General features: G+C 35.6%; 1 protein-coding gene across 1 annotated transcript in view; it reads right to left on the bottom strand.

Annotated features, from left to right (window-relative positions):
- The window catches only part of LOC107658747 (pleckstrin homology domain-containing family A member 6-like), a 167,217-nt gene that overhangs the window by 28,840 nt on the left and 128,154 nt on the right, over positions 1 to 10,223 (bottom strand). Inside the window, exons 8-10 of the mRNA XM_016447397.1 lie at positions 8,626 to 8,726; positions 6,066 to 6,181; positions 3,885 to 4,796 (exon numbers count right to left, since the gene is read on the bottom strand). Coding sequence (XP_016302883.1) covers positions 3,885 to 4,796; positions 6,066 to 6,181; positions 8,626 to 8,726 — 1,129 coding nt within the window. The remainder of the gene's footprint in view (positions 1 to 3,884; positions 4,797 to 6,065; positions 6,182 to 8,625; positions 8,727 to 10,223) is intronic.

Below are 10,223 nucleotides of genomic sequence, written 5' to 3'. Positions count from 1 at the left end.
TTTGAGACTTTAGTCTTTGCAACTTTACAGATCTTCTTTATGCACCAAGAGCTTGTAACACTCCAAAGAGAAAGGACAAATTGAAATCGCATCATATGACCCCTTTAAAACTACATTTCGTTAAACAACAAACTTTGAACAATTTAAATATATTGAGTTTATTATATTTAATATTATAATAAAGATTGTACTATATTTAAAAATATTAATTGAAACCTGCATTAAACAAAATATTTATTATACTAAATACAACATTAAATTCTAATTTTTTTCATCAATAAACATTTTAACACATTGTTAATATTGTGCAAAGATAAATTTGTCAAATTTGTTTAATCAGCGTATAATAATTAGAATAATTTAATTATCCTTTCACATTTGTTATCGTTGTTGAAATCCCAAAACCCAGTCAAACAATCTTTTTAAAGTAATTTCGCAGACAAAATTAACAGTGACACTGCACATCTGGTCAAAATTCTCTCATCTAAAATAAAATAACTTTGATTACAAATGTGATTGAATTTTTATTTGTATTTGCCGCTTTTAATGGCGTCCTGAATTTTGAGCATTGTTTTGGTAAAACTAAACAGCTTAAAATTCAGTTTGCTGCCTAAGAAAATTAATACAGATTGTGGCATGCAACCACGCAGTCTGCTGAGAGTCTGGGAAAAGTTTTTGATTGGTCAGGACGTGCATATGCAAGAAATACTGTCAAAAACTAGCCTGACGGCGGTCTATGCGAGAGTTGCGATACGTGCATGAGTTCCACAAATATTGATGATAGTTTCTGAAGAGCATGTAGGCACAGCAGAGACACGCTTCACCGATGCCTTTTGATAATCAGCATGAATCAGCATCTTAAATAACACAAACACACGGCGCCGTTCTCTCTCCTCGCTCGCCTTCCTGTTCCTCTTCCTGTACTAACAGCAACTCTGATCCACTTTGAGACACATTTTTGAGGTGCCCGAGCACAAAGCTCCATGACTTATTCATCAGAGGAGAGGAGAACGAGACAAGCAAAGCAAACACACGTCCCTCCTACTCTGCCACTGCACGGCTAAACGGAGGATAGCACCTGACAGCATACGCTGCTCCCACACAACCGGTCCGGGCCAGCGGAGGCATTGAGACCGGGCAGAGGTAAAAATATCTGTTGGGTCATGATAAAGAGCTCATGCAGGAACACTGCCTGCAGACGCTGGAGTTGTGGAGCGGATGTGTCAGGGGACTGAGAGTGGGAGAGAAAACACAGCACTCTGCTGCTCTCTGGCACTACTGTCAGAGGCCTGATGCTTCAGAAACTCAGACAGACAGAATGATGCATGGATACAGCATCTAGTTTGTTTTCTGACAGACAGACGGAGTGTACAAAAATACAACTACTGTATATATGCACTCAAAAAGTAAAGTAGTTTGTAAAGTGCATATTGTGTAGTTTGTAATGCGTTTAGTTTGAGAAGCATATATGACTACATTATAAACTACACAATCCACACTTTACAAAACTACAAAATCATTTTACAAACTAAACGTTACAAACTACATAATACAGTTACCGTCTTCCGCCATTTTGGATAGTACAACGACGCATGTGCGCGCTTTCCACAGAACGTAATCAGCATTGTTTAAGTTCAGGAGAAAGCACACGCATGCGTCATGGTACTCTCCAAAATGGCAGAAGATGTTAACTCGGGGAGGAGAATTGTTCAATAAATTATGCAATTTTTGTTTTCTTTGAGAGAGCTCTCAGATTTAGTAAAAAATATCTTAATTTGTGTTCCTGAAGATGACCGAAGGTCTTACGGGTTTGGAACGACATGAGGGTGAGTAATTAATGACAGAAATTTTTTTTTTGGGTGAACTAACCCTTTAAAGTTTATGACCTGTAAAGTTTTCGGTTTGGCAAGTTTGTATTGTGTAGTTTGTAATATTTAGTTTGAGAAGAATATATAGGTATATAAACACAACAAACATAATATACACTTAAAGTACAAGATAATAAGACTACAATCTAAACATTACCAGCTACACAATATACAAGCTAAAAACTACATATAAAAGTCAAAAATATTACAAACTACAAAATACAAACTTTAAAAACTACACAATACCTGCTTTTACAAACTAAACAAACTATGTTGTAGTTTGTAATGTGTTTAGATGGTAAAGCATATATTATGCAGTTGATATTTTGTGTATAGTGTAGTTTGTGTTTTGTAATGTACACTTTTCAAACTACAAAATAAGTTTACAAGGCAAACATTACAGGCTACTCAATATACATGCTAAAAACTACAAATAAAAGTCAAAAGCATAAACTACAAAATAAAATCTTTACAAACTTTACAAACTAAATACCTGCTTTTACAAACTGATGTGTAATGTGTTTCGCTTGTAAAGTGAGCATTTTGTAGTTTGTAAAATGTATATTGTGTAGTTTGCAGTTTGTACTGTAATTAATAATCTAAGTAGTTTGTAAAAAAGTAATTGTATAATGTGCAATGTGTTTAGATTTTAAAGCATGTATTGTGAGTCTGACAATATGTATAGTTTGTAAAGTGAACATTTTGTAAAATATAGTTTTGTGTAGTTTACAATGTGTGTAGCATTTAAAACGTATAGTTTGTAATGTGTTTGGTTTGTAAAGCATGTAAAGTGCGTACTGTGTAAATTGTAATACAAGTAATTTGTAAAGCAGGCATTATGTAGTTTGCACAGCATGTAGTGTAAAACATATTATGTAGTTTGTAGTATCTTTGGTTTGCAATGTGTTTGGTTTGTAAAGTGCATGCTGTATAGTTTGTCAAGCAGGGATTGTAAAGTTTATATTGTGCAGCTGATGTGCAAAGTGAGCATTTTGTAAAATATATATTGTGTAATTTTTAATGTGTAGCGTTTAAATCGTACAATTTGCAATGTGTTTGGTTTGTAAAGTTCGTAGTTCATAATGTAAAATGTTTAATATTTATTGTGTAGTCTACAAAGTCACATGTAGTTTGTAATGCAAGTAGTTTTAATGTTTAAAACGTTATATAGTTTGTAAAGTTTGTAAAGTGTGTACTGTGTACTTCATAATAAAAGTAGTTTGTAAAGTTTCCTGTAGTTTGTACTGTGTAGTGTAAAATGTGTATTGTGTAGCATGTAGTACGTTTGGTTTGTAAAGTTTCTAGCTCATAATGTAAAGTTTGTAATATTTATTGCTTAGTCTACAAAGTCGCATGTAGTTTGTAATGCAAGTCGTTTTAATGTTTAAAATGTTATATAGTTTGTAAAGTTTGTAAAGTGTGTACTGTGTACTTCGTAATAAAAGTAGTTTGTAGAGTTTCCTGTAGTTTGTACTGTGTAGTGTAAAATGTGTATTGTGTAGCGTGTAGTACGTTTGGTTTGTAAAGTTTCTAGCTCATAATGTAACGTTTGTAATATTTATTGCTTAGTCTACAAAGTCACATGTAGTTTGTAATGCAAGTAGTTTTAATGTTTAAAACGTTACATATAGTTTGCAAAGTTTTTAAAGTATGTACTGTGTACTTTGTAATGCAAGTAGTTTTTAAACTGAGTTCCATATTCTAATTAGTAAAGAAAGTAGATATTGTGTAGATTGTACTGTGCGTAGTGTAAAATGTGTATTGCACAGCATGTAGTACGTTTGGTTTGTAAAGCTTTTAGTTTATAATGTAAAGTTTGTCATATTTATTGTGTAGTCTATAAAGTCACATATAAGCTAGTCTCTCATGGGATCATCACAACCACACTAAAAAGAAGGCTAAAAAGAATTAGAGCATTAATGAAACTTTACACACACAAAAAATCAATAAAGCAATAAAATAAGCAATATTAGCTTGAAATGAACCCCTAAAGGGTTATAAATTGCATTTCCTCACCTCCTGGTGTCGTCGTCCGGGGCCCGTGTGCGGTGTGTACGGACCCACTGCTCTAGCTGCTGCATGGAGTTGGTTCTGCTCAGGGTTCGCTCTGGTTCTGCCGGCTGTGGCGGCACCGTCGTCCTCTGGGGCATCGTATTGCTCATGTCTCCAGGGCTTCTGTCTCCTCCTCGTTCCCCAGAACCGTTGACCTGGGCCGGCTTGTACTGCCCGGATCCCGCTGCGCACTGGAGCTGTCTGGAGGACGAGACGGCCGCAGCGATGGCCGCCGCTTGAGCCGGCTGGAGTTTGATGCTGTTGATCTTGGTGAGCGGCCGCTCCACAGCGCCCTCGTTCTGGAAGCCGTATTTCTCGCCCTCCCGCGGCGGCAGGACGGGTTTCTCCGGGTCTTTCTGCTGCATGTGTTTGTCTCCACGAGGGTACCTTGTCTCTTTTTGCAGGATCTTCTCGCTGTCTTTTGGGGGAGCGTATTTTTTGCCTTCCCTCTGAAGCGTGAACTTGTCTCCGTCTTTGTGTAGCTTGTATTTCTGGCCATCCTTCTGCAGCAGGTACTTCTCTCCGTCTTTGTGGACGGCGTATTTGTCTCCGTCTTTCTGCAGGACGTATTTCTCCACGTCCTTCTGCAGCATGTATCTGTCTCCGTCCTTCTGCAGAGCGAGTCTCTGAGCGTCTGAGTGCAGAGTGTAGTTGTCTGCGTCTCTCTGGAGGTTGTATCGCTCTCCATCTTTCTGCACGCTTACCCTGCCGTCTTTCTCTTTTTGCTTGTCCACGGCTTTCTGCTTCTTCTCCTCCTGGCGGAGCGTCTCACGGTTTCTCTCGTTGTTTTGGATCTCAGGTCGGGTCAGGACTCGGTGATTCAGCATGTTGTTCATCTCCTGAGGGCTGCGTGAGTCAACCTTCACCTTCTCAAGCCTGCAGAAAGAGAAAGAACGAAAAGCTAGTGAGTGAGAGAAGCAAGCGAGCATTTCAGATTAAAAACAAGATTCAACTGCTCTAAATGTATAAGATTTATAAAGAGCTTTACTACATAAACTACGTGATACAGAGCACCACTGAAACACTAAATAAATGCAATCTCTTTCTGACCAAACATTTGTGTCTCTTTTAATAAAAGTCACTTTGTTTCTATGAAAAGTGAGCTGCAGATCCTGTTGCCGAAAAAAAGAAAAGCAAGTGTTTAAGTCTGAGAGAACTCTTCAGTATCTGTGATTGTGCTAAAAGCTGTAATGAAACAAACAAGACACACAGAGTTTCAAAAACATCTTCTGCACTTATAAAGCTGTGAAAATCTCTGCTCGTCATACTCTCTCGGGATAGAAGCGGCTCTAGTCTAGAAACTCAAAAAGGTATGACAAAAGCACCGTTATGAAGAGTGCCAAGAGTAAAGAGGAAATGCTGAAGTGACTGAAGTGGTTTCTACTGAGGCAGCTTAAAGACAAGTTAACAACAATATAAATCATTCTTAACCTGGAAAATTAAAGTAAAATATATTTTTATATAAAAAAACATTTATTAACAATTTACATCATCTTCTTTGTTATTATTGATTTTAATCTATTTATATGACTAATTACATATTTTGTTTTCCTTTTAAGAAACTGCTTCTTAAACTGGGGTAAAAATATACATTTAAAAAATATTAACATTTTGACATTATTACTGATCATAAAAAACGTATTTATTTTTTCTTTAATTTATTATTTCTTTTACATTTTTTCAGTTATTTAACTTATTGTATTACTTATTAACTTATTTTGTTTTGCTTCTAAAAAAAAAACAAAAATTCTTAACCCAGAAAAACAAATTGAGTAAAATATCTTTTATATAAAAAAAAGGATTAACAACTCAAATTTTCACTGATCACAAACAACTACTTTAGGGTTTTTTTCTTTGTTATTTTTGCTTAAAAAAAGTTATTAATTTGCATTAAAAAATAATAAGTATTTTGACAGTATTACTGATCATAAAAAACAACTTCAGATTTTTCTTTATTTTATTATTGCTTTTAAATTATTTATATCATTAACTACTTTTTTTTTTGTTGTTGCTTTTTTGCACTAACTCCTAACCTGGGAAAACAAACACTGAAATTAACGGCTATAAATGTCATTGAAGTGGTACAAGGGATTTGAATGTTTTCCTTTTGATTGGTTCAGAGTGAACCGGAGCTTGTTTTCTTACCTTCTGATTGGCTCAGAGTGGACCAATGCTGCATCTGTCATAACCTTCATCCAGGACTCCATATCTTTGGCTGTGTCAGTGCTGAAATAGTACGTCCGCATGTTTGGATGCGTTGCCTAGTTGTGAAAAACCAACACGGCAACCTGAGGGAAAAAAAGAGTGGACGGTGAATACCAATAAATACCTGCTTTGGGTGTCCTAGCTGGTGTCAGTGGCACAAAATGCAATAATGCTTGAGTAGTCTTTCTGAAGTGAGCAGAAATTCGTCAGGAGGATTTGAGTTGACAGACCCCCATCGTTCAGAGCCCCTCAGGAGTTTGTCTGACTGCTCGACTCTGACAGCTTTTGTCTGGATATTACAACTCATCTTTCACAACAGTTTATATAAGATTCAAAGAGCGAACACTCAGCGCTTTAGAATAGTTAGCAAGAACTCTGTTATAAACCCTAGTGAGATGTTTCAGTCTACATAGGCAGCATACAAAATACATTTCTATGAGATACACTCTTAATGGGCGCCATCAGAATGAGAGTCCAAGCAGCTGATAAAAGCATCACAATAATCCACAAGTAATCCACACCACTCCAGTCCATCAGTTAGCATTGTGAAACCAAAAGCTGTGTGTTTGTAAGAAACAAATCCATCATTAAGGTGTTTTAGCTTTAAACCATAATTTCTGGTCAAAATATGAGTCCTTATTATGGATTATGGACTCGTATTTTAGCCAAAAGCAATGGTTTGAAGTTAAGAATGTCTTTATAATTATGGATTTGTTTCTTACAAACATGCAGCTTCTGTCTTCCCAAGACGTTAATTGCTGGTGTGGATTACTTGTGGATTATTGTGATGTTTTTATCAGCTGTTTGGACTCTCATTCTGACGGCACCCATTCACTGCAGAGGATCCATTGTTGAGCAAGTGATGGAATGCTACATTTCTCCAAATCTGATGAAGAAACACTCATCTACATCTTGGATGGCTTGAGGGTGAGTGAATTTTCAGCAAATGTAAATTTTTGGGTGAACTATTCCTTTAAGGTCTAGATAATGAAAGGATGAAGATGTTCCTGGTTAATGTGGTTAAGTATGTTAATGTGGCATTGTGCAAAATCAGGACTCACCATATTAGCGATGCTCCATCTAGTAAACATGTTGATGCTCGAGTTCATGAATCCTCATGTAGGACAAGCCACACCATTGTGAAATAGAGATTAAGATCGAGAAAAAGTAATGAGTCGACATGAAAATACCTGCACTAATAGGTAAATGACTCCACTGAGACTCTCACAGAACAAGACACAAAAATGCAGCGTCAGCTGAAAAGTGCCATCCAGCAAAAACCTGTGTCAGGAAACTGGTCTAACTCAAGTTAATAACTGTTTTACTAGAGCCAAACTCTCGCCCTTGAGCAGGATGACAGGATTTTATTTTCAAGACTTGATTAAATTCACAAATGAACACACCGATCCGACCCCAGAGAGAGACTAAATCTGTCTAAACTTTAATTCTCAAAATTTAGTTAATACTAAAAAGTTTTGCTGGCCTGAAGTCAGCGTAATATTTCTAATGCTTTTAATGGAAATAGTCAGGATCCTAAAAGTGACAAGGTTTGTTTTTATAAGCTATTAGGATAAGTAAAAATGTTGTAATACAATTCAGCTTGGTATCAGAAACAAACAATGAACACAATTTTATTAATCTAGGTTTAGGTTAATTTATAAATACGTTCAAAAGTTCGTGGTCAGTAAGTTTTTGTTTTTAAAAGAAATTAATGCTTTTATTCTGCAAGGATGCATTAAATTGATCATAAGTAACAGTAAAGACATTTAAAATGTTCCAAAAGATTTATATTGCAAATAAATGCTGTTCTTTTGGATTATCTATTCATCAAAGAATCCTGAAAAACCAAATGTATAATGGATTCCAGAAAAATTTGAAGCAGCACAATTGTTTTCAACATTGATAATAATCAGAAATGTTTCTCGAGCAGCAAATCAGCATATTAGACTGATTTGCGAAGGATCATGTGACACTGAAGATTGGAGTAATGATGCTGAAGATTCAGCTTTAATCCAAGCAATAAACTAAATTCTCAGATATATCTAAATAGAAAACTGTTTTTGCTGTATTTTTGATCAAATAAATGCAGCATTGATGAGCGTAAGACTTTTTTTTTAAATAAAATAAAATCTTACCAACCTCAAACATTTAAAAAGAAGTGTATAAATTGTTCATTGTTAGTTCATGTTTGAATATTAAAAATGTACAATATGTAGAATTAACCTCAAATTTCATAATGACATTAAATTTAAATTACTTTTTCAAATGGTGGCCAATAAAATAGCAGGGGCTTGCTTCACATGATAGAAAAAGCACGTGATGATGGTTTAAAAAATTTCATTTATAACAATAAAGCTAAAAGTAAACATCTATCGACTGTATCTCTGTTTAAATTAAGTGTTTCAACTTTTATTCACCAGTCTATTCACCTGCCCTCTTCCAAACCACATTTATATGTAAAATATGGCCACGTTTGAGAGATTCTGAATGCATCTCTGACCTTGAAGGCATATTTCCTGCTTATGTGGTCGTCCACAGACAGCATGGAGATGCGGAAGCTGGGCAGGAGGATACTTCCCAAGATTCCCTCTTCCTTCTCATCTGAAGACACAAAGAGAGAGACGTTGAGAACATTAGCATATATTAGCCGACTGCCAGGGAACCTGTTAAACTTGCAGCTGATGACTGAGTGTTTATTTCGGCAGGGGTTCGGGTAAACAGGCAGTCCGGCAGGGCTGATGGGAAAACTGCAGGGTTGTGTGCATCTGAGCGTGTCAATGAGGTTGTGACTGCTCTCGACTGTGAACTCTATCGCTTTGATTGCAGACTGCGACCAATCTGTCAAGAGTCAATTCAGAGTGACAGCTGTGTTAACCGTTACTATTACTGTAATAATGCCAAAAACAGCCATTATGCCATTCATTATTCATTATCCATTTTATTTGCAAAACCCGCCTTTTAATCATTTGTCAGATCGCTTGGAGAAATAACAGCACGTCTCAAGACAAATTAAGCACAATTATGAGTGATAATGCTTTTAACCGTTCAATAAACAGAAGGTCAATACTGAGCAACCTGACACCAATTAATATCTGTTTTTGCTCTGCCAACAAAAATAGTTCCAAATGAAGTCAAAACAAAACTAACCGTAGAACACTAATGGCATTCCTGATCCAGTGTTTCAATTAATGACTCAGTGTGTCTACATCAATCTGCTGAATACATGATTCGATGAATCACTTAAAGACCTGAATGAACTGAATCAGTTGAGTGAATAATTCAACGATTTACTGGTGATAAATATATTCCTGAACGTTCCTGAATGAATCAGTGTTTTTGAAGTAAATGAAATCACTGGTTTAATTCTTGAATAAATCGAATTTGTTTAATGAAAGATTCAATAATTTGCAGAGGATAAATATATTTTGTTCATATATAAGTCAGTGTTTTGAAAGGAATCGATTGAATGAATGAATTTCTCACTCATGAAGACAGTCACTTGTTTCGTTCCTGAATTAATCAAACGGGTCGATTGAAAGAATCAATCAATTTCTACTAACAAATCACTTGTTTCATTCCTAAATGAATCAAATTGGTTGAGTGAAAGATTTAATCATTTTCTCATGAAGACAGTCACTTGTTTTATTTTTTAGTGAATAAAATCAGTCGATTTAAATATTCAATCATTTTCTCGTAAGGACAGTCACTTGTTTTGTTCCTGAATTAATCTAATCGGTTGAGTGAAAGATTCAATCATTTACAGGTGACAAATATATTTTGCTCTTGAATAAGTCAGTGTTTTGGAAGGAATAGATTGAGTCAATGAACTTCTCACTCATAAAGACAGTCACTTGTATCATACCTGAATGAATTGAAATGGTTGAATGAAAGATTCAATCATTTTCTCATAAAAAAAACAGTCACTTGTTTTGTCCCTGAATGAATCAAATTGGTTGCATGAAAGATTTAGTGATTGACTGAATAAAATATATTTTAGTCCTGAATGAATCAGTGTTTTTGAAGGAATCGACTGAGTGAATAAATGACCCACTCATAAAGACAGGTCAATTGTCACAACCTACTGGCATAACGTAAACT

The sequence above is a fragment of the Sinocyclocheilus anshuiensis genome, unplaced genomic scaffold (assembly GCF_001515605.1).
Source record: "Sinocyclocheilus anshuiensis isolate Anshui unplaced genomic scaffold, SAMN03320099.WGS_v1.1 scaffold283, whole genome shotgun sequence".
In the NCBI taxonomy this organism is placed as follows: domain Eukaryota; kingdom Metazoa; phylum Chordata; class Actinopteri; order Cypriniformes; family Cyprinidae; genus Sinocyclocheilus; species Sinocyclocheilus anshuiensis.
Note: the sequence above shows the minus strand (reverse complement) of the source record. Positions and strands in the feature narration are given on the sequence as shown.